This window comes from Natrix helvetica (genome assembly GCF_964273705.1).
Source record: "Natrix helvetica genome assembly, chromosome: 4".
Classification (NCBI taxonomy): domain Eukaryota; kingdom Metazoa; phylum Chordata; class Lepidosauria; order Squamata; family Natricidae; genus Natrix; species Natrix helvetica.
The window spans coordinates 40075938-40100927 of record NC_138550.1 but is presented as its reverse complement, the minus strand read 5'-3'; the positions used below and the strand labels follow the sequence as shown (position 1 = coordinate 40100927).

The window sequence follows — 24990 nt, the reverse complement described above, 5'->3', positions numbered from 1 at the left end:
GGCTTCAATTTTGCCCACATACTACATTGTTCTCTTAATTCCCAATGAACATTGTTAGAGTAGAAACAGTCATATGTGTGGAAGTTGTACAGGAAATTATCATACATATTTTTTTGTGTCTTCATGGTTATATATTTTTTTATTTTATAGAATTTAACTGACTTAGCAGTTGAGGAATTCGAGCTAGAAAACATGCATAATGAGCATAATTCTCATACTTAAGAAAAAATATAAACCAAGTAAAGCACATTTTGCCTCTGTGCTAATTTTAATAGTCTGCTTTTAAAAATGAAATTTGATGCTTGTATTCTCTACATAATATCTATTACCTTGCTCTTTAGTCATATTCTTTTTATCTTATGTTCTATGCCTGTTTCTTTTTTACACCCTTTTTCCTGTCAGAATTAATGGCACCTGAGTTAGCTATACTCCGTAGGGGCCTGCAGCGGCTGAGGCTTAAGAAGGCTGAACAGCAGAGACAGCGAGAGCTAGCGGAGGGTTCAGCACAGCAGTCCTCCAGCTCTGATCAGTCTTCCCCTAAGGGATCCTCACAGGACCCTCAGCCTACAGGTTGTCATTTGTCAAGGTTTATTAAGCAGCTAATGTAGTTACGTAGTTTGTGCTGCTGTTGTTTGCTCAAGACGCTTTCCCTCAGGAACAAAATAGTGTATGCAGTTGCTGCTTGCCTGTTGCATTTGTTGATATTTATCATCACACACTTAACTGACTAATACTTGGCTGTATTGTTCTTTACCTCTATAACACTTTTTAGTTAAGGATATGTCATGTTTGGATAAAATATAATTTAAACAAAAACACACTGTTTGAGCATAATCAGTTGTACTGGTAAGGCCCTTCTATTCCAATCTGAGGAATTGAAAGAATTCATTAACCCCAGTGCCAGCGTTTTAACTAGGCTTAGTTAAATACTTTGTTAAGTATTTCCTGGAATGGAAGCTGAAGAAAAACTATCTCACTTCATTTCTGCTAAAACTGCAATGGTAGCCTTTGAAATCAACCAGGAATTATGTATGATTTTCTAAGATTGTTGTTTGGGTATCTGATCTGAGGCTGTTTATGGTAAGGCTTCATAGTAGGGAAATTCCCCTAGAGTTTTTTTTTCCATTGTGATTTGTAACAGTGAAGAGTTTATACACTTTTGGCTTTGTTTTCTTTTATTGGGACACACAACTCAATTTCACATAAATAACAACCGAATTATAAAAATTTTCCATTTGAAGAAGTAAAAACAACTGCTCAAAACTATAAACATCCTTCTGTTAGGTGGCATTTTCATTTAATTTACAAATTACTAAAATTTGTCTTATGTATTAAAAACCAGTGCATGGTAAAGATAGGTTTGATAGTTTTGCTCTTCATGGTTTGGATTTTTTAAATAGAAACCTTATAAATAAATATAAATATATAAAAGTTCATGAACTTGAGAAATTCCATGTTGCTTATATAACCATTGATATTAGAACAAACAGAAAATCTTTTTCATTAAAGGTAATAAGCTTTTAGCTTTTTAGTATCTTACATCAGATTTTTTTTTTGAGGAACAAGGTTCGAATGGAGCTCTGCCCTCAAAATATTTAAAATTAGTTCCTTTTTTCACTGAGTGACGCAACAACATAAAGTGACTGATCTGCACATAAAAATGAATTGCCTTTAGGGCTTGAGTATATGGATGGACCCCTTGACAAACTTCACTTCTTTGAAAGGATTTCTTGAGTCAGCCCTACTGGTGCAGGCTTTTAGATAGGCAGTCTGAAGGTACTACACCCTACTAGCAGAATATGTGAACTCAGTTCTACGGTTCACTGAACCTCCATAGGTTTTGATACAGTAAATGGACATAGGTATGAAGTATGACTCTTACTATATGTCAAGTTAGAATGCTACATTTTATAGCACTTACATTTTTGTAAGTAGGCTTGTGTAAAATGTGTCAATCTGTAAGAATTTTATGCATCCCTACTTTAAAGTACCGTATTTTTCGCCCTATAAGACGCACTTTTTTACTCCAAAAAAGAGGGTGAAAATCTGGGTGCGTCTTATACGCCGAATATAGCCACCTGGGTCATCTAAAAATGGGGGACATAAAATTGTTCTTAAACTGCTGTTAACTTTATACAGTTGATATAAAATATTTTACTACAGTATTTGGTTCAGAATCTTTTTTTTTTAGATTTTCCTCCTTTAAAATTGGGTGCGTCTTATATTCCGGAGCGTCTTATAGGGCGAAAAATATGGTATATTTAAGATTTCAGCTTTGTCTTTTAAAAAAATATTATGATTTAACTGTCATAATTCTTTGTACAGTATTGCCTTCATTTTCTTAGGTATCTTGTTTAGCGGCAGGGCAATTTTATTCCTCTAGTCATGACATAAGTAAATTTAAAAAGAAAGAAAAAAGATATTGCAGACTGTTTTTAGTGCTTTAGCCAGTCTTTTAGAAGAATGCATCTAAGTATTCCTAAGCACTATTCAGGCTCCAATAATTTCCTTTTAAATGATGACATATTATGGAATACTGTTATTGCTGCCCCACTTTAAGATGTATATATGAGTTGATGGAAATATATTTAAAATATATAATATTAAACGTTCTCGTTCCTTCCTGTTAAGTCAAAATAACATCTAGACATGCAATTATTTTAAGGTAACAAAATCTAGCTTCAGAATTATCAAAGGTAAATATTAAATCATCTGTCTAATTAGATATATCATTGGATGGCGTTACAAATAACTTTTGAGAGACTGTTTTAAATTCAGGTATTTAATTCCTGGCATACAGTTCTGATACATTATATATGTTCGTATGATATAATGGTCAAGAGCTAGCCTACAGACCAGGAGATTGAAAGTTCCAAGCCTCTTTTAGGCATGAAAACCAGTTAGGTGGCTTTTGACCAGTTACTGTGTCACAGAAAAGCCACCTCAAAGGATTGTTGTGGAGAAAGTAGGCAGGAGTATGAGTTATGCCCACTGCCTTGAATTTTATATATACGGTTGAATAATCAATAATCATCATCATCTTACATCTTGTGACAATACCTTTAATATTATTAAGCAACAACATATGCCTGTCTCAGGTTTTTTGAAAGGATTTGATAAATGGGACAAAAATGATAAATCCAGTCTAAATATCTGGTTTACTGCACAATCATCCATAATATACATAAAGTGCGTATTTTGGAAGCATCCATTCCCAGCATGTTGCCAGCATGTTGAATTACAGAACTTATGTGAGATCCTGATTTTTGTCGTCATTCCGTCCATGACTTTTGTTATACGTTGAATTTTGTAAAATGTGCCCACAAATTGGTATTATCTCTTAGTAATCACATAGACCAGGATAATGTGATCCAACTTGGCTCCTCGTTCATATAAATTGAGTGGCATTCAGATTGATGCACTGTTATGGGTGGTTGCATATATACATATAATTCAACATTAAGCTTATTTTTAAAATATCTAAATTCATAAGTTATAATTGTATTTTACTTAGTTCTTTGTAATAAGAAATTGTGTTTTTATTATTATTCCTCAAAACAAACTGGGCAAGTCATATATAAACAGAAGAGAACTAATGTTTTTAGTCTGTTATCCTGCTGACTCCTAAGGTTTTGTACTAAGTTACAATAAAAATGAAAGTTATTAGTCCTGAGAATATATTCAGTTGCCAAATTAAAATGATAAAGTATATTTAATCTGGAAATGTTAATACAATGTATATAATAAACATTATTGTTTTTTAAAAATATAAAATTGCTCCAGCATTTATTAGTGTAAAAATTATTTATTCGTTTCTAAATTTTAATTTTGTGCCTCCTTGGCTTACTGCCAAGCAGGACAGAATTACAAATTTATTATTACATATTACATATTGCACATTAATATTACATATTATGTATCTTTAAAAGACTAAGGCTAGCACAAGCTAAATAGCACAATTATGTGGGAGTTAATTGGTTTTTATACTGGGGTTTTATCTTTGAAAGCCAACCAGTATTACTATGAGGGAGTTGGGCAGCCATAGCATTTTTATCAATCTATCCATCCATCCATCAATCTGTTTGCATTTGTAACATTTCCTTTTTAGATGATGAAAAAGCAAGTCCAAGGCCAGGAGCAAATGAACCTGTTTTAAGTTTACATTATAGCACAGAAGGAACAACTACAAGTACAATTAAATTAGATTTCACTGATGAATGGTAAGTACTTAGTGCAAATGTGGGTTATGTTTTGAACTGAAACTTTCATTTTTATAACATACCTATGTTATACATATTATACTAATTATTCAAGTTGCCCCTTAGCCATGAAAGTCAACTTGGTGACTTTGGGCCAGTCACTCTCTCTCAGCCCAACCCACCTCAAAGAGTTGTGGGGAAAAGAGGAGGAAGTGTGTTCAATACGTCCACCATCTGAGTTATTTGTAAAATTATAAGGGTAGCATACAAATAAATAAAATGAATAATTGGACATCTGATTTCCTTATGTCCCTTGAGTAAACATAGCATCACTTACTGAGACAATATTCCATCCATTCTCTCAGTGCTAAAGTCCATTCAGAATACATAAATCTTAAACAATCTTCTGGAACACTAGTAGAAATGAGATGAACTATTCCAGGGTACAAGCTATTTCAGAGGAGGAGGTTTATCATCAAGAAGGGCTAAAAATGACACTCTAAAACAACCCTGTTCATAATCCTACTGGACAGATTGATTCTATTCAGAATAGGCTATCCTGTATATTACCATGCCCTAAACTATAAAGTTATCAATATGAGAAATCCAGTTAGGAAATAGTAGATTACCTGCCTGTAACAATGATTCCTTAAGTGGTTATTTCTGCATACCTAGGTTGTGTTTATGATAAACCCCTGACAGATATTTTCTATACAACATGATTTGGGCCAAAAATATGTATGTTTCTGGCAATAATCATGATCTCAGACAATTCCATAGGGGCTCTATCGTGCCCCAATGATACATTGGACTTATTACAAAGCATCTTTATTTTTCTATAGCAGAAATACCTGCTACTGCCCCTCCATTTTCTCAGAAGCTATTTGAGGCTTTTTTTTTCCAGGCAGATATCAGTGTCCTCTTGTTGACTGGAACATTGCAACATAACCTGGACAAGGAGCAAGACTTCAGAGAATGCAATTAAGTGTCAGTTATCAACAGATGCTGTGAGGGCCTAAGTTAAGAAATTTCTAAAAGGGCACTCTATAAGAGAATGTGAAGAGCTTAGTTATCAATTCTGAACCATCGTTCTTATCTGCTCAGAAACATCTTACATATTTACCACTTCCTGGAATACAGTGAAGATATGATTTATATTATGGGTTTTCACAGAGAAACAAGGTGAAGATAATGACATGGTGTCATGATGCAACTTATGTACTTGTGATGCAAGTACCACACCATGTTGTTTTTGACGACAATGTCATGATGCATGTGTTATCATTTTGACATTGTTGCAGCTTGTTACAAATGCCACTGGTTTCTAGCCATGTTTAATCTTTATTTCTGTGGTGTCCTTCATTCTGCTTAAAACATTGCTCTCTTAGAAGAAGAGGCTTGGATTTCTTTTTATCTTTAATATCAATTGATGTGGATGCTTGTTTACATTTTTGTCATTCCTGCTCTCCTATTCAGGTAAGTCCAAAATAGGATGGAATCGCTCAGCACAACCATATGACTCTGGTACTATAGTTCACACTCTTAAAGATGTAAGTGCAAACAACTGAGGGGATTTCTTAATAGAAATACTTTCTGTCAAATTGTTTCTCTTCCATCTGAAAATGCAGACATTGTTATTCTAATGTAATTTTGTTACTCTTCTGATTTCCATAGACATTTTAATCATGAGTTTTGATTCCTAATGTTTGGATTTTATATTGCTTTATTTCTGATGATTTTAAAGTGTAGCTCTATTAATTTATAGAGTTGATCTTTCTATCTATACTTTATAAACTCTTGAAGAATGGGAAAAATGTCTAAAATAGTGCAATATGTTGTTGCATGCATTTGTTGCTAGGAGTAGTACAGCTTCAAGTTCTAGAGGGAGTGGAAGTCAGAGCAAAATAGAAGGTCAGGAAGAATCTCTAAGAACTCCAGGTTCGGAAGTACCAACACCAGAGAGTGAAGAATCAAGTAAGATATGTTGTAATTTATGCTATAAAAAGCACCATGTTGTATCATTATAACATTGCTGATCTGTTCTCATAGAACTCCAAAATATTTGTTTAGGCAGGGCAAATAATATTTTTGTTCCATTTTGGTTGCAGAGGACAAGCAAAAACGTATAGTTTAATCACAAACAGCTTACTCTTACATAGGAAGCAGACATTAATTAACATTGTGAAATTGGTGACTTTCTTTTTATAGTATATTTTGTAGTATTCTTTTCTCATTATATCTACTTATATAAATAACTGTTAAAAGCTGAGAGATAATATTTTTAACAGTACTGTGGAATTACGAATATCAGTAGTTCTTGGTTTAAGGCCATTTGAATGACTATTCAAAGTTAAAAAAAGATGGACATTTGACTGGTCCCTAAAATTTCCTCCCTAGATTCCCACATACAGCACCTACACTGTCTCCCATATTCCCTTACTGGGACTTCTGGCTCTCTCACTTAACTACTCGTGTGTCCTGGGATTTTGATGGCAACTGGTACTGTTGGGATTGCACTTTATATCACTTAGCAACAGCAATCCCAGTTCCAATTTTTATCATAACCTGAGGACTACTTTACTATACGAGCTGAGCAAAAACTGTTAAGAGAGCTGGAGCTATATGCATTAAATAATCAAGAATTTTCAGAAATTATAATTGTACGTAAGTGCTGTAAAATTCTATCCCAGGAATCACATATAACAAACTTGCTACAACTTTAAATAGATTTTAATAATTGTTTAAATAATAATTTGAGCAGAACATAAATACAGTAAGGTTTATAAAACTAAATCATCATAGATATTTGGAATCTGCAGCAAAAATAAGAATAGGAATCAGATTTTCTTTTATTGGGATGATAAAGAAATTTGTGCCTGTTTGTAACTCCACATTTTTATAAAGCATATTTTAGCTGCATATTTACTCGTCATATGAAATATTGGTAAACTCTCAAAATTCTTTAGACTTCATCACATTTACTAACAGGATCAGTATCAAACACCTAGCAGGATTAGAAAATGTTGTTTAAAACATCTGGAAAGCACCATCTTGCCTCTTCTGATGTAAAATATAGTAGACTTTGAAATCATTCTAAACATCATTTATAGTAAAGAGTAGCAAATATTAGAAATGCTTTCTATCTGCAGAATTCATCCATTTTTTAAAATTGTCTTGTTTAGAAATTCCTGAAGAATCACCTGAAGAAAGTACAAATACTGAAGAGCTAATGTCAACAAATGAAAATGCTGATACACCATATTCGGGTATGTAAAATAATTACAGATATATATGTTAAAGGTAACTTAGGATTTTTATTTTATTTGGTATTATCATGTATCAGTAGTTAATAATATTAGGTTTGTTTTATGCTCTTGTCCTATAAATGTTTACAATATTTGGAATTGTGTTGAACTGCCAATTACCTACGATAGTATATTATGGTTTTCTTACTGTAACTCTCTGCTAATAGTGCATTATCTAACTACTCTCAAAGAACTACTTTGAGTAAAATAGTTGCGGGAAATGTTGTACCCAAATAGAGCAACAGCTAAAACAAAATTAAATGCTTTTTCACCATTTACAGCATGGGTCGTCAACCTGGTCCCTACCGCCCACTAGTGGGCGTTTTGGGATTCCAGGTGGGCGGTGGGGATTTCGGAGGTTAAAACCTCCTTTTGTGCACGTGGGAAGGGGAGGAGTAGAAACTGTTAGCAGGGACAGGCAGAAGCCGAGCAGAGCAGTTGCAAACACGTGGGAAGAGGAAGGGGAGGAGTAGAAACTGTTAGCAGGGACAGGCAGAAGCCGAGCAGAGCAGTTGCAAAATAGGAGAAAGAAAAGGCAGGAGAGAATTGTTGTTGGCTAATAATAATAAGTGGGCTAACTAGCTCAGCCTTACTTTTGTACATAGCCCCAAGGAAGATATTAAAAAAGGAGATAAAAAGGAAAAGCACCGAAAGAGGAGACCTTCGTTTGTTCCTTACTAAAATCGAACCAGATATCAAATATTTAGTCTCGCAGCATCAGCCTCAAAGATCTCATTAATCACTAGTAAAGCTAATTTCAATTTACTTTATTGTTTTCTAATTAAACTTTTTAAAGTTAAAAACATTATAAACATGCATAAAGTAGAAATAAAAAGATAAATGTATGTACATTTCTTTTTAAAAAAAACACCCTCCTTTCTAAAAAATATTCCGCACTTGCGCAAAAACTGGTGGACGGTAAGGAAATTTTTCCATCAAGAAAGATCTATTAGTGGGCGGTAGGTAGAAAAAGGTTGACTACCACTGAATTACAGCTATTATGCCTCTTAATAGATTGTATCAATTTCATATAGTTCATGTAATTCCTGTTGTTCTTTCCTGTTAAGTATCTTCAAATGTGTTTGATTAACCAAATATTATTTATTCTATCAGAGACTGAAGTATCTGAACAGCCTGAAAATACTATGGAACAAGGAAATGTTCCTGATCTTGATTTAATCTCCCAGACCCCAGGGGAAGATTTATCAGGCAAAACCATGGAACAGCCAGAAAGCTTGAGTCAACAAAGTACAGATTCTTCTACCATCCCAAATAATACCAATAATGAACCTCATTCTCAACCAGATTCCTCAGGACTTGCCACTCATGAAGAATCATCAACAAGAAGTTCTGTTTTCCATGAAACTGATGATAGCGACGATGACCCTGTTCTCATACCTGGTGCACGGTATCGTGGAGGCGGTCATAGGTTAGTATTGTGTTTGTTTCCTGTCTTCAAAAACTTTGCAGAATATTTATTCAGATCTCAACATTCTCCTGCTGGCAATTAGCATTGACTAAAAGCATGGCAGATCATTTCTTCATTTCACCATTTACTCTTGCTGTAGCTACAGTTCTGGCTTTCTGTATGTATTTGCACTCGACTTCAGTGACGTTACTGAATATAGTATGTTCTAGATTAAATTTATTCAGTAACTTACTGTACAGTATGGTGCATAGATGCACCAAGGGTGGAGTTCTCTCACAGTTTCCTAACTGGATCATTTAACTTCTGGGGAGATCTGGTATGTAGGTAATTGTGTTGAGAAAGGGCACATCTGTATTAGAAGTGCGTAGAGTCCAGTGAGGTTTTTGCAGTAGCGTTTACACACATTTTATTTGTCTGATTTATATCCTGCCTTTCGCGCAGCAGCTTAAGGCACCATAGCTAGTGTCCCTTCCTCCCACTTTTCCTCTCATCAAGCTCTGAGGTGGGTTCGGCTGAGACAGAGTGACTGGAACAAAGTTATCCAGCTGACTTTCATGATTTGGCTGAGAGAGAATGTTTGGTCCAGAATTATTCAGGGAACTTACATAGCTGACTGCGGATTTGAATCTGTGTTTCTGTAGTGTCTTTAATGTCCTTAACATCTGCACCACACTGGCTGTCACACCTCAAATGGTGTGACTTGAAGCTTGACCAAAATAGAATATCTGTTAAAGTTTCTTCTTTTGTTCAAACCTTCTTTGAGTAGTAGAGAATAGACTGGCGAACATGCATACATATATTCTTACCCATTATGTTAATCCCTTTTGAACTGTGGTAGAAAATAAAGATAATGGCATCAGAAACACATTATGCAGATGCACACATACATCGTGAGAGAGCTTTAGTTCCATATTTTTATATTTTTCTCTAAATATAAAATATGTTGCCATTTTCCTACAAACAAGTTGACTTTTAAAATTTCTAACAGCAAATGCTCCTAGTTCTTTTTCATGTCTTCAGGAATTTCATTTTCTCTCTGATTTATTTTTTAAAAAAATCTAAAACAAGGGGATTTGGAACAGATAGGTTCCATTATTCATTACGATTAGAAGAAAAGATACTTTATCTATAACTCGGTCATTTTATTATGGTCACAGACCAGCGTTTAGAGTGTCTATAATTTACTAAATAAGAAAATTATTTTTAAATATTGTTTAAATTTGTTCAGAATGGAAAAACAGTTTTAATTCAAAGGCTGTACTAAACATTTTTGGGATGTCTAAAAGACCACTAGATGGGGTTATGTGATGTTGGTGAAGCCAGGTTTGTTTTGTGTACATTTGATGAGAAGAAGAATGCATTCTTTTTTAATCATGTTGATTTAAGCCTGCTCAGTGCGTACTCTAATATATTGCTATTTTCCCTTACTTGGTGTATTGGGAAACCATGCTATCATTTTCCAGCATTTTTGTTTATATGTTATATGGGCCCTACAAAAATACAGAAAAGTTTGCATTCTGATAGCTGCGAGGGCATACTTGATTTCAATTAAAGCATATTTAGAATTGCAGCCTCAAATAATAATGAATGCCAAATTTTAGAGTAATTAAAACACAGATTTTTATTCCTATCAGGATATAATTTCATGATGCAAGTGTCTTCCTTTCATAGTTGCACAGTACATGAATGTGGAAATTTGCAAAATGCTGTGAATCATTTATTTTCATATCCCCACCCCCTTGGACACCTGCATACTAACACTAAATACAATCACACTTATGTCTTGATATATAATAGAAATAAAATGTTTCTTGGCAACATAGCATTTTATTATTACAGATATAAAAACTGATACTACATCATTTAATTTAATGTTAGTTTTAAATTTTGATTTGAAAAGTCCCACAGCATTAACAAATTCTGTTTTAGAATCTTAATATATTGTCCACTAAAAATTGCTATAAATTTAAGTTGTATGTTATTCATATACATGTGCATGTTTCAGAAGAATTGAGAAACCCAGTATTGATTTTTGAAAGCAATATTTGGTTTTGCCATAGCTTTTTGCTTCAGTCATTCAGATCTATTCCTTCAATCTAGATCTCAATTGGCCCCATGTTCCTTTTTAGAGCATCAAAATGTGGCCACAATACCAACTTCCTGCATCAAGATAAGTAAAACTGTAATGGAGATAGCCGGGGAAAGGTACATAATAGAAAAGGCCATTTTTATTTTTTATCATCAGAGAATTCAGCTACTGAATTTTCCCAATTTCCTCATCCCAAATCTGCACCTTATTTGTCTGTAGACTGATACCCATTATAGGGATAAAATTACTCATTACTGAATTTTTCGGAGTATAAGATGCATCTTTTTTCCTCAAAAAAGAGGCTGGAAATCTGAGTGAGTCTTATACATCGAATACAGCATTTTCTCCCCAAAGCCCAGCCCCTTCACCAAAATGGCCATGCATAGCCTTATAGAGGCTGTCAGAGAGCTTCTGGGGGCTGGGGAGGGCAGAAATGAGCAAGAAATGGCTGTTTTTACCCCCCCCCAACCCCCAGCAGCACTCTATAAGCCTCCATAAGGCTATGCATGCAATATTTTTGATTAAAAAAACAGGCCCGTTTTTGTGAAAAACAGGCCCGTTTTTGTGAAAAACAGGCCATTTTGGGGAGGTTTGCAGAGTGCAAAAACTTTTTCCCCCCCTTTCGGAAAGCTTTTTAGTTAGAATGATTGATGAGAATTACATTGATCAAGTGCTGTGCCTGCAGAAACAAGTCTTAGGTTGTCAGCGATTTCCTTCTCCAGCACATGGATAAATACACCTGGAAACATCTACCTACCTACCTACTCTCTCTCCCTACCTACCTACTGTATTTCTCTCTATCCCTCTATCTATTTACTTACCTACCTACTCTCTCTCTCTCCCTACTTACCTACTCTGTTTCTCTCTCCCTACTTACCTACTCTGTTTCTCTCTCCCTCCCCCTCACTACCTACTGTATTTTTCTCTCTCTTTATCCCTCTATCTACTTACTCTATCTTTCCCTACCTACCTACCTACCTACCTACCTACCTACCGTATTTCTCCCTCCCTCTCTCTTTCTTTCTCTCTGCCTCTGTCTATCTACCTACCTACCTACTCTCTCTCTCTCTCTCCCTACCTACCTACTGTATTTCTCTCTCTATCCCTCTATCTACCTATCTACTTTTTTAAAAATTTGCCTCTTCAAAACCTTGGTGCGTCTTATACTCTGGTGCATCTTATACTCTGAAAAATACAGTAGCTATTAATGATTTGTTGCAGTTTGATACCACAATATTTAGCTCTTTCATTTATGATTATAATTCCGGTTCTTTTTTCTGTTGGATTTGTAAAACACATCCATAATCTGATCAGGAGATCTGCCATATCCAGCCTAATGACTGAATTCTTCAAGAGCAATAGGATTTAAGCACACTGCTAAAAGATTTAGAATGAAGTCATCTCAGGACCTAGATTTCTGTAATAGTAACAAGTTTTTTCTACAGTGATTCTCTGTTAATTATCACTACTAAATACAAAACAAAAATGTTTTCTTCCACTTTTTATTTTGAACACAAATCATGTATTTGAAAACAACTTAGGTACTGAAGAATTAATGGTGATTTTACAGGAAAATGTGTTGCTTTTGGGCCCAATAAGAAAAAAATCAGTTATTAATACTTAAAATATTATGAACATTGAAATCAAATGGTTAAGTTGGCCTGAGAATGCAGTTTTTTTTCTTTAAAAATAATTCATATAACATTTTTTCTTGAATGACTTTAGCTGTTATTCCTTTTGCTAGATATAACAGAGGAACAGCAGTAGGTGATAGAATAATGAGGTAATTCAAAATTCCCATTCTCTAAACAATTCAATTTTTAAAAAAATGATTGGTGCAGTATCTAACTATGTTAGTGGTTATATTACCTGTTTTAAATCTACTAAACTACATATAAAGGATGTTATGAAGTGATGATTTAGCTGCATGTTGTGCCCCAGAATATTAAGAAGAAAATGTGTACAGTTTTTGTACAGTTTTAATAACTTTATTAATATAATTTATTGGAAATGATTGTATAAAAACAGAGGGAAAATCAAATCCAGCCTTTCTATTTCCCCTTTTAAGCACATAGCATATTTTGCATGAACCACTGCTAATATGAGTTTGAATTAATTTTTTTTTGATTGATCATCAACTGTTTAATGTTGTTTTCCAACAGTAATAGTAGACAAAATTTAGAATAACTGTAAAATGTGAGTTGGGAACCAAATGAGTATACATTGAGATTTAGCATTTAATATTATTAAGTTTATTCTTAGAAAATATCTCTTATCTTCAAACTTCTGAAAATTCAAAAATTAGCTTAGTAGTTAAGTATTATTTAAAATTTTCAATTTAGACTGTTCATAATTTAATGCCCAAGCTGCTTTTTAAACTTCTGGGGGATTTAAAGTTATATAGAAAATGTAAGCATATGTGTCTTTGGTTCCTAGCCACATGCTAAAAGCTGGAAAATCTGTACAATTTGCTTCAGATCATAGGGTATCTGATTATGCTAAAGAAGGTTTTGGAAGTATATGGTTGCCTATTGTCTTGACCTTCTTGACTTGATGCATACTAAATACATAGCATAGTCCACAAAAGGTTTAAGCCTGTATCCATACCTAGTTAATTCCTGCCATCTGACAAAAGTACAGAGAGGATAAGAACTGTAACATCATCCAGGCAAACAGGTCAGAGATTCCTGATAGCAGGTATGGTACAGCTTGATACATTCAGGTAACGAGGTTGGGGTCCAGATTCCCTCAACTTCTGTTCAGGAATAGCTGAGTCTACGGTATGTAGCCTTGATTTAAAAAGTTGGCTTTGGCAAAGTCACCATTGCTTCACTCTTTATCCATATTTGGGAGAGTTCATCGATTTTGTCTCTGTCTAGTCCTTTAGTCTTAAGCGTCATTATTTTGGTGAACTAGGTGGCTCTGGCTTGATGCAACATCTACATCCTCAGGTCAGGATCTGAATCATCTTGACTGGGTTTTGTCTTCTTAAAGTTGCTTGGACATTTTTCCTCAGGAATGGGTGAAGAGGAAATGAAGGAATTCTTCCACTTCTTTTTCATCCTTATCTTAAACTATATATTAACATGTTTTGCAGGGCCCTTGACATATACATATACATTCAGGCTCTATAGCTTAAAACCACATTAATAGGTGATGAGGGTATCTTTTAAAATAAGTTTAAAAACAAACAAAAACAAAATTTTAGAGAAATCTTCAGAGTACCAGAGAATGAGATCTTGAAAACAAATATTTTGCTTCCACATGTTGAATCTTTAATTTAAAATACGTTTTACTGACAAACATTTAGAATACCTTTATGTGATAACTTTATGTGATTAGAATGAAATACATGTGTATGTTTGAATTGCATTGAAATTTGACTAATGAGGAAGAAGTTAAAGAAAGCATGTCAAGTTTGAACAGAATACAAATAACATGAGACAAATGTACTGGACAAATATTTTTAATGGCCAACTCTGCACTTAATTATTACTGGCTGGGGCTGAGGGGGGATTCAGGAAGAAATAAAGTGCTTGTTTTGCAATTTGTTGCTCAGTTTCACTGGTATAATATTTGGGGTTCTCTAGCAACTGCAAAAAGGTACATTCCATTAGCCCAGGGGTGTCCAAACTTGGGAACTTTAAGACTTGTGGACTTCAACTCCCAGAATTCCCCAGCCAGCCATGCTGGCTGGGGAATTCTGGGAATTAAAGTCCACAAGTCTTAAAGTTCTCAAGTTTGGACACCCCTGCATTAGCCCATACTGCCCTGTCTGTCTGTCTGCTTATCATGCCACTCATCTTGTGTAGAGGTGACTTTAGGCAGTTTATAGCCAATAAAAGCAACAAGACAAAACATTAAAACAATATTAAGACTAAAATTGACTTAAAAATTAACAAAGATGGCAAAGAAAGAGCAAGATATTCACAGGCAGGAGGCAGGGTCTTATCTCAGTCTATTAACTTCCTCCAGTATGGTGAGCCCCTTTCTAGTTCATTTTTTTGCCCCCCCCCAAAAAAAATCCTTTAATCATTCAATTCAGCTACTTCCAAACAATATCAAATAATTTCATTACACTACCACCCTCAAAGTTTGTGTACTCTGGTTTTACACAAGCAACTCAGCAATCCCAAACTGAATCCTCAAATCACAACAAGCAATTAAAAATTGTTCCACTACATTCACAATGTGCCCAAATTATGCCACCTAATTTGGTAATTATCCCCAGTTTAAGAACAACTATCCTAAGTATTCATTTTCCATATTACAATACAACATTGTTTTTCAGGCATATATATTCAATACCTCCCTTTCCATTGCCTTACTTTCCTATATGGTGACTACTGGTGAAGCATAGTGGTCTACTCTTTATATAACATTCTCACATACAGACATTCTTCCATTACCTCAATACTGGGCCATGCTTTAGTTATTTCTTTCCTTAAGGATTTACAGAGTTTTCTAGGGTTCATCTATCAGATGCTCATGTTTAACATGGTTATTCTGTTTCAAAATTTACTTACAACTGACCATAGGATTTGCTTGCTTAATGATTTACTGTCTTCTTGTCTATTTCTAGATGCTGCAGAATTTTCTTTTTCTATGTCAGTGGGAAGGCAGGGTACCAGTTACTATGTAACTGAAAATACCAGTCTTTCTGTCCATAAAATGAGGCTGTTATGTAACTTTCTGATAATACCAGTCTTTCTGTTCATAATCTACAGACGATCTGCTGTTGCTCGCATCCAGGAACTTTTCAGACGAAGAAAAGAGAGAAAGGAAATGGAAGAATTAGAAACACTAAATATTAGACGCCCCTTAATAAAAATGGTTTATAAAGGTCATCGGAACTCACGGACAATGGTACCTCATTTCTGCTAAATATATTGCTATACTATCTAGCTTATAAATTATTTGTTTTTGCTTTTTAATATTATATTTATTTTCGAAGCATAATCCAAGCTACTTGAACAAAAATAACTTTGTCTCTATACATTTTTCCAGATTTGGTCATAATAAATTGTAATTATATAAACATTAAATGTGAGAGCTTTCCCTTCTGCTAATGAAAATTAACAAGCCTCTGTTCAGGCCCAGCATGTCTCTGATTTAGAGAACAGATTGAAGGATTTCATGTTCTGGTTTCTCAATGATGCTTCTGAAGCATAAAATAAAGTGCCTCAATTGTATTCATTTACTTGTAGATAAAAGAAGCCAATTTCTGGGGTTCTAACTTTGTAATGAGTGGTTCAGATTGTGGACACATCTTCATCTGGGATCGACATACTGCTGAGCACCTGATGCTGCTGGAAGCAGATAATCATGTAGTGAACTGTCTGCAGCCACATCCATTTGATCCAAGTAAGACTGCCTCCATCTGTAATAGGCAATTCCACTGTACCTTGTACGTCCCTTATAAATTTGGCTGGTGCAAAAATGATGAAATGTGCATTACAAGATACTCCAAACCCCAGTTCATCTTCTTGCATCCTGACATTTGAAGCATGAACATTACAAGTAGACCTCGACTTACAACCGTTTAGTGACCATTTGAAGTTTCAAAGACACTGACAAAAGTGATGCGTGACACGATTCAGACACTTGTCAGTTGACTCATATTTATGACGGTTGCAGTGTCCTAGGGTCATGAGATCATCTTTTGTGACCTTCTGACAAGCGAAGTCAATGGGGAAGCAAGATTCACTTAACAACCATGTTACTAACATAACTGCTGTGATTCACTTAACAACTGTGATGAGAAAGGTCACAAAGTGGAGCAAAACTCACTTAACAAATGTCTCATTTAGCAACAGAAATGTTGGGCTCAGTTGTGGTTGTAAGTCGAGTACTACCTGTAGTTGTATTTTGTGTTGTCAAATAGCAGCCTGTGACTGAAATATCACCTTTTCTACCTAAAAAAAATCCTTATTATATTTCATTCTGTTTTTGTCTTTACTTCTCTTAACTGGTATGGGGAAAATGCACGTTTGCCCCTTATTCCATGAATTGCAAATCCTTTCTTGTGCTACAGTCCATCAGGACCCTATTTCAAAAGAAAACAGACTGATATTCAGCTGGAGTGGAAAACCAATGATTTAAATATTTTTCATATTTTAATTTTCCATCTTGAATATAAACATGTGTTCCATGGTTTATAAAGTGGAAATCACACAGTCTTCATTGGAGTAACTGAAAAGTCAACCAGAGACTTTACAAAATGATAAAGCAGCATTATAAATGTAAAGTATACCTCTTCCTTGTAGAATTCTAAGGTTGGATAAAAAACATCTCCCTGGAATAGTAAAGCAGTATACTTAGCTTCAACAAACCATACAAAAATAAACCAAACACTTAAAAATAATAAAATTAAATATATGAGCAGAATTATAATCCTTCTCCTAGATGTGACATCCATTGTGACTATAGTTACAAGTTAGGACAGTGTCACAGCTACCCAGAAGGAATGTGCCTCTGAGAAGATATAGGTCTTATTCTATATTGAATTACATAGAATCCTTCTGATGAAGGCTAATTTAATTCTATTATTCAAAATAACCTAAATGGTTAAACCAATTAGTTATTACCCTTCCTATATTACAATGCTCAATTATAGCTAACATGCTATCCCCACAGTTTTATTTGAAAGGAGAATGTAGAAATATTTTTTTAAAGAATAATATCAACTAGTTAGTGTAACCATTTAGGATATTTTGACTTAAACTTTTGCCTTAAGTTAGCCTTCATCATTCAGCCATGAGTTGTTTCCAATGTTTTTCTGAAACATTTTCTTACTTTATATATAATATAATATAATATAATATAATATAATATAATATAATATAATATAATATAATATAATATAATATAATATAATATAATATAATATAATATAATATAATATAATATAATATAATATAATAATATAATATAATATAATAATATAATAATATAATAATATAATAATATAATATAATATAATAATATAATATAATATAATATAATAATATAATATAATATAATAACATAACATAACAATACAATAATAATATAATATAATATAATATAATATAATTAATATAATATAATATAATACAATATAATATAATAATTAATATAATATAATATAAAGTAAGTCTAAAATATAATTGCAATTCTGTTGGTTTCAGAATACAGGGAACTATTGGGCTATATAGAAATTAATAATTTTATTGAAACAATTTAATTGTTAAAAAAGCAAATAAATCAAATATTTTTTAAAAAAATTAATGTTTAATTAAATTAAATAAACTTGTTATTAAGTCTGAGAGCCGGTTCCGGAAGACATGCACATTTGCCTGGTAAATTTTCTCTGCTATTGACTGCATTTACTTAGTTATTCGTGAGATTTAAAAAAAATGCTTTTGTATCAAGGTATTTGCATATTTGTTAATGTGAGATATCTTCCTGTTCTTTGTTTTTTGAATAATATACCTTTCCATATCTTGAAGGATATTGCAGGATAGGGATCGCTTATCTAGCTTAATGAATATATTTTTTAAAAAAATTATAAAATGCAGGTAGTCCTTGACTTATGAGCACAACTGAGCCCAAACTTTCCGTTGCTAAACAAGACAGTTAATTGAATTTTGCCCATTTTACGACCTTATTGTTAAATGAATCACAGCAGTTGTTAAGTTAGAAACATGGTTGTTAAATGAATCTGGCTTTCCCATTGATTTTGCTTGGCAGAAGTCGCAAAAAGTGATCATATGATTCTGGGATACTGCAGCCATCGTAAATACATGCCAGTTGCCAAGCATCTGAATTTTGATCACATGACCACAGAGAAAACACTCATAAGTCACTTTTTCAATGCCATTGTAACTTCAAACAGTCACTAAAGGAATGGTTGTAAGTCAAGGACTATCAGTAGCTAATGATGTAGCAGAGTACTGTCAAATGCTATTTATCTTTACAGAGCTTTACAGTGTTTTATAATACATTTCTAAACAATTGTTTAGTTTTAGCTTCATCAGGAATTGATTATGATATAAAAATCTGGTCACCACTAGAAGAATCCAAGATTTTTAATCGGAAACTTGCTGATGAGGTAAGATGTTCTTTTGCTCTAATATCAAACCTATGATAAAAGTGATAACTCTTTTTCAAATTAAGTTATTCATATTTGAGCAAATTAACCTGTTGTATCTCCAATATCTATAATTTAGAAACTAGTACTGTTTTCATAGCTGCATTACCCTAAAAAGTTAACCTTAGGATAATATGGTGGTGGATTATAAAGTTTATGCAACATGAATTGAGACATCATTAAAGTATACATAAAACTTTAGCAATTAACAATTCATTTCAGTGGTTGTACATTATACAAAATTCAAATTGGCAAGATTTGTTTGCTAAATATGAGCCATTACTGAGACAAAGTCATTGTTGTGTATTAAAATTGGCCAAGAAAACAACTCTCTATTAAATTCTTGTTTAATTGCCATTCTACTCTTTTGTAGGTTATAACTCGAAATGAATTAATGCTGGAAGAAACTAGAAACACAATTACTGTTCCAGCTTCTTTTATGTTAAGGATGTTGGCATCTTTGAATCACATACGAGCAGGTAAGATCGCTCCAGACACGCTTTCTTATAAGACATGTTTTCTTAATTTCTTTTATTACATCTTCCTGTTCTTGGATACTTATAAATGTAAGCATAAAGGCCACTGTACATGCAAACTGCCTTTTGCCAATAGGACTCAACCATTGAACAGAATTTTATATTTGGGTAGTAGATTTTATTAAGGCACTACTTTAAATTAAGAAAGCTTTGCATATTTTTATTCTTGCATTTTCTTTCTGATATTTGTTGAAATATTTAGAGAACAAATGTATGCTATATTCCATTTAAAAATGACTGTAAGAATACTTTTGTCTAAAATATGGCTTTTATATATCATAGACCGTCTGGAAGGTGACAGGTCTGAAGGGTCTGGCCAAGAAAATGAAAATGAAGATGAAGAGTAATTGGCTATTTTCTGGAAACAACAAAATGTCATGAAATTTGTACAACTCGTGAATTATATTTTTCCTTACAAAGCTTTAGTGCAATTTTAAGGTTTTGCTTTGGGTAATCTAACATTCTGATTTTTGAATGTGTGTGCATGACTTGTGAGAGTGTGCAAGTTAAAAAAGCAAAATGTTTTAAAAATGTTTTGCCATGTATGAGGAGTGCTAGACAATGCAAAGTGCAATATTTTTCCTTAACTTGCAAATATGGGAGCTTGGATCAATGTTAAAATAACTTACCTAATAGTAAAAACATTGGTTCAAATAAATTTCTATACCTGCTATTTGCATGTTTATTGCTTTCTATTAAAAGATGTGGTTGTTTTACATTTGTGTTTGTCTTTTCACTATGACTTTACATAGCAAACCAACCAACCTATTAGAAATCATTACATTCTTACTATTAAGAGTGATTTCATTCCTCCTTCTGTTCCCAAGTAATCTTTTGTGGTTAATCTTTAAAAGGTTAATCTTTTTAAAAGAAAACACGATAATTTCATTTATTTTATTCACTGCAAGTGTTGGAATGAAATAATTTTATATTAAGGTATTTATAAAATCATTCTAATATTCCTTATAAAAGCAATTTGTTACATATGTATTTGTACATTTGTGTACACACACACACACATATACACAATATACGTTGCCATATCACTCTTGCACTTTATAACAGTTAAATAAAATACAATAATATGTCCAGAGTAAAAGTTAAAATAAACTTAGTGAAAGTAATATAGAACAATTCATAAATTTGCATGCCATCTGTGTGTATTGGCATGCTAATCGTCTCTGTAATACATGTCCTGTCAAAGTATAGCACAGAGGGCTGCTGGAGGAGTAATTATAAGGTCATTCTTTGTGTAGATACAATCATATAGGCTTACAATGAAAGTCTATGTTAGCAAACCTAAGCTCCACTAATGTTATTGTAAACAAAACAATAAAAGGATGCCAGGTGGTCTTTAGATGAGTGCTTCCTAACCATAGTGATCCACAATGCGTTGCAAATAATCCCTTTGGTAATGACAAAAGGAAAATATTTTTTTAAATAGCTAAACATTATGAGAGTATTACATTTCATAACAGGATATTCTTGCTGGAAATCACAATTGTATTTTTGCCAAACTTTTCCAAGAGTACAGATGGGAACATCATAATCTTGTGAAAGTTCACAGTTCATTATTGTTTTTTTAATTTAATTTCAGAGCATCCACGAACGCCAACTTCAGGGCCTGTTGTCACATACTATGTTGTATTTATTAAAAGCCTTATATGATAGTGCATGGATCCACATAAAGGAAAAGACTACTATTACTATTATAGTCTATTGTTTCCTCCCCCCAAATTTTGTACTGAAATCATTTGGTACTCCTACATTTTATATCTGAATATTGGGCTTTTAAAATCAAATCTGCTAAAGTCATTTGGGTTATTTTTCAATATAATATCTCATTTCTGCAGAATGTTTATTTCAGTTTATATAACTGAAATAAATCTAAAAATTCCTAACATATGCATAATCAGCAACTGTGATTTTAAAAAAAAAACATTGCATAGTATCAGCAACAACATTACAATTGTATAAGCTCTGTCACATCTTTGGATCCCCAAGCCCATTAACAAAAACCATGTCTTGAAAGCCTTGCAAAAGGCCAGCAGTATTGGGGTTAATCTAATGTCTCGAGTGATGTTCCAAAGGGTTGGTATTTAGCTAGATTTATCTTCTAGCCAGTGAGAAATAAGTCATATTCCATAGAGGGAAGTGAGGATGGCCTTGAAGGACATGAAGAGGAGCCACTATTAAGACAATGGTCAGATAAAAGGGGTCTTATCCCAGATGGAGAAAGTAAATATCTTAGACAAGTCCCTGCCTAGCTCACAGAAGATAAAGGAAGGGAGGAGGAAAGTGCATTTAGACATGCAAGTTTCTGTTACTATAGCTTTACAATAAAACTACTGACCTACATGGCATTGGTTCTCTAGTCTACGTTGAACGGCTGACATATACAAACAAGATTTGTCCATTGTAGCATGCAGAAATCACAGCCTACATATAAATCCATATTCTAGGAGTAAACTTCTTCCTAGCTTTGATATAGTAGAACTGAGACAGACAAATATTGCAGTCTCTCTCAGGATCTGCATAAGGCCACAAAATCAGTTTCTTTATCTAACGTGTACAATAACATGACAAGAATGCTGGCTCTGAGGCAAAGAAAGGTAGTCCTTTCAAGATAACTTCATTTGGATGCAATGCATTAAAATATGTTTTAGTTAAATATTTGGTTTTCTCCTTAGAGGAGAGATTAAGAGAATAAACATAATGGGTGAAAACAAAAGACAATGTTGTATATTTAAAGTAAAAAAGGAAAGGTTGAATGGACTATACCTCGATGACTTTTTTTAAGAGGGTTGGTCTAGTCCTCTTGATTACTTCTAAATAAAATACATTTTAAAATAAATAAAATAAAAGCTGAAGCATGTGACATAGGGCAGCAAGAGATGGGAGCGTGGATAAAGCTAGCACCCTTAAATAACTTTCTGCTCTTAGTTCTTTCTGTTCTTAGAGATTTTATAATCATCCTATTTGCATTGGTGAGATGAACAGTTTCAAATTATAATGCTACAACAACCTGGCAGTAACATCTGGATCAAAGTAACAACCTCTTCAAATTTAATTTGGCATACAGCTATTTTGATGGTTAGGATCACTCCAGAGAACATCCATCACCTTTTCATACAAATGAACAAACATAACTTATCTTTCGGTGTTTGAAATAAATTCTTGTTATCTTTACTGGATTCACATGATATACAGTATATGACAATTAAACATGATACTGATGGACTAAATTGGAATGGTAAGAAAGTTAAAACGCAATGCAGGATTCAATATAATTGCAATTTGGTTTGATCATTGCAGTCCAGGACAGAGACATTTATTTACTTAGCTTCAGTTAATATTTACCTATTTTGAAACATTCTTCCTATCTTATAACAATCTGATGGTAAACAAGGTTTTATCACAACCAACTGCCTAGAAGGATTTCCCACAAAACAGAGTCAATTGTGGACCCACATACATTTGATAAGAATGTAGGGCCTTTTTTTGTAATGTATTGATCTTATATCATTAGAAAAATGTAATCTAGAACAATGGTCCCCAACTTTCTGGCTCCATGGATCAGCAGTGTATGCGTGTGTTTGTGTGTGTGTATGATATTTTGACCTAGGCTTCCCAAAAGCACAAAGCCGACTCCTCTAGTTTAAAGTGAATTCCTCTCCAGAAAACTCCTGGCCATAGGCTTGGAAAGCTGCCAGGACGATATCTTCCAAACACCACTCTGTAGCAGACAATACTTGACAAGAAGTCAGGAACAGACCTTCACTCTAATGAATTGAACTAATTGTCTCCTGCAAACTCCCCTGTCTCTCCTCTTTATTCCCTATGGAAGGGGCCTTTCACTGTACACCTGTGGCTTTACTCTCAAGTCGACCCTTGCTCCTTAGCTGTTCCCTTCTGACAGCTCTGCACATGCGCACACTGGGAACAGGCTCCACCTGTTCTTCTGCCGCACTGATGTCCGACTCCAAAGGCAGCTGATAATTGTCAGATGGCCCTGGTCCCATCTCTGCCTCTGACACAGAGCACTCGTCAGAGCCTTTCCCAGACTCCAGGACTGGCCCATGTTTCTTTCCAACCTCCTCACTGTCTGAATCTGCTTCCAGATCCGCTGGCTGCTGGCAGGCCACAACAGATGGTTTCATAAGCGCAACCCTAACCTAGCACATCACAAATGAAGCTTTGTGTGATCTCCTACCACTTATGTGGCTCAGTATCCTGGGGTTCTAGAAGACAGGCATTGAAACTATTATCCTATTTTTTCTCTTAGCTGAACCAACCAGAAAGCAATGAAAAAAAATACTGAATTTATTGGATCTTCTGAGTATTGCATAGGATCTCTTCTGGCTAGATGGGCACAGTGCTTGACAGTTATGAGGGCTAAAATCCAGAAAACCTGGTAGACATTTTATTTTAATACCAGTACAGCAAAGAACAACGTAAGTTTGTCTCCATCACAGTTTGGGGAAAAGATGAAAGCAACTTATTGGGGTAAGTTATGCCATTGTTAGGTACAAATGTGGAAAGGGCCAATCTCATTCAGAAATACAAATGTTTTCACTGAAACCTGCTGCAATACCTTTTCAGGTTGATGGTGTTTTATGTAAGAATCTAAGTGCCCTGATTAACTAATACCATGGGTATATTTTGCTTTAATTTGCTTCCATTTTTTCCCAATAAACAAGATATTGTGATACTAGGTTTTCATTAAATATCTACAAAATTCTGTTTCAAACAAACTTTTCATACACCCAATATGTATGCATAAATAAGTCCAGTTCTCTGAATTAGTTTCTGCATATGTAGTAAGTTTATTTTCCTGACCTTTGTTTATTAAACACAGATTTTCATGGGGAAATGAAAGTTTTGCTTATTAAAAAAAACCCAGTACTGTGGAGGATTAAGGAGATTAAATATGACATCATTCTTTTGTCTGTGTCAATGTTTTATCAAACAGTACACTGAATGAGCATTAAGGCTTTGGGCTGGAAATGCTCCCACAGAGAGAGAAATCATGGATGAAAAAGAGAGTAAACAATGTAGACAATATTATTTAACATATTTCTAGAAGTAAAACTGCAAGAGCAAGGAGAGGTAAACCATAGGATGTGAATGCCAAGGACTTATAAAACTACAGGAATAAGAAGAAACTTCAGATAAAGAAAAGTGGAATTTTTTTTTTTCTTCTTTGAATTTGCAATGCCTCATATTATTTGCACCCTTTTCATCGCATGAGTAGATTATTTCTTAATAAGCGGACCACTGGAATGAAAGATGACTGATACA

General features: G+C 33.9%; 1 protein-coding gene across 11 annotated transcripts in view; it reads left to right on the top strand.

Moving 5' to 3' along the window:
- Positions 1-20405, top strand: part of DCAF6 (DDB1 and CUL4 associated factor 6) — a 47278-nt gene extending 26873 nt beyond the window's left edge. For 4 of the 11 annotated variants that reach the window (XM_081952477.1, XM_081952472.1, XM_081952481.1 and 1 more), the window contains 11 exons: positions 403-570; positions 4109-4220; positions 6058-6173; positions 7382-7465; positions 8618-8917; positions 12748-12805; positions 15750-15888; positions 16230-16386; positions 19026-19114; positions 19527-19632; positions 19972-20405. In XM_081952477.1, coding sequence (XP_081808603.1) covers positions 403-570; positions 4109-4220; positions 6058-6173; positions 7382-7465; positions 8618-8917; positions 12748-12805; positions 15750-15888; positions 16230-16386; positions 19026-19114; positions 19527-19632; positions 19972-20036 — 1394 coding nt within the window. In that variant the 3' untranslated portion in view covers positions 20037-20405. Of the gene's footprint in view, positions 1-402; positions 571-4108; positions 4221-6057; positions 6174-7381; positions 7466-8617; positions 8934-12747; positions 12806-15749; positions 15889-16229; positions 16387-19025; positions 19115-19526; positions 19633-19971 lie in introns of all 11 variants that reach the window. The other 7 variants (XM_081952475.1, XM_081952479.1, XM_081952476.1 and 4 more) reach the window with 5 other exon arrangements.
- The last annotated feature ends 4585 nt before the right edge of the window (positions 20406-24990 follow it).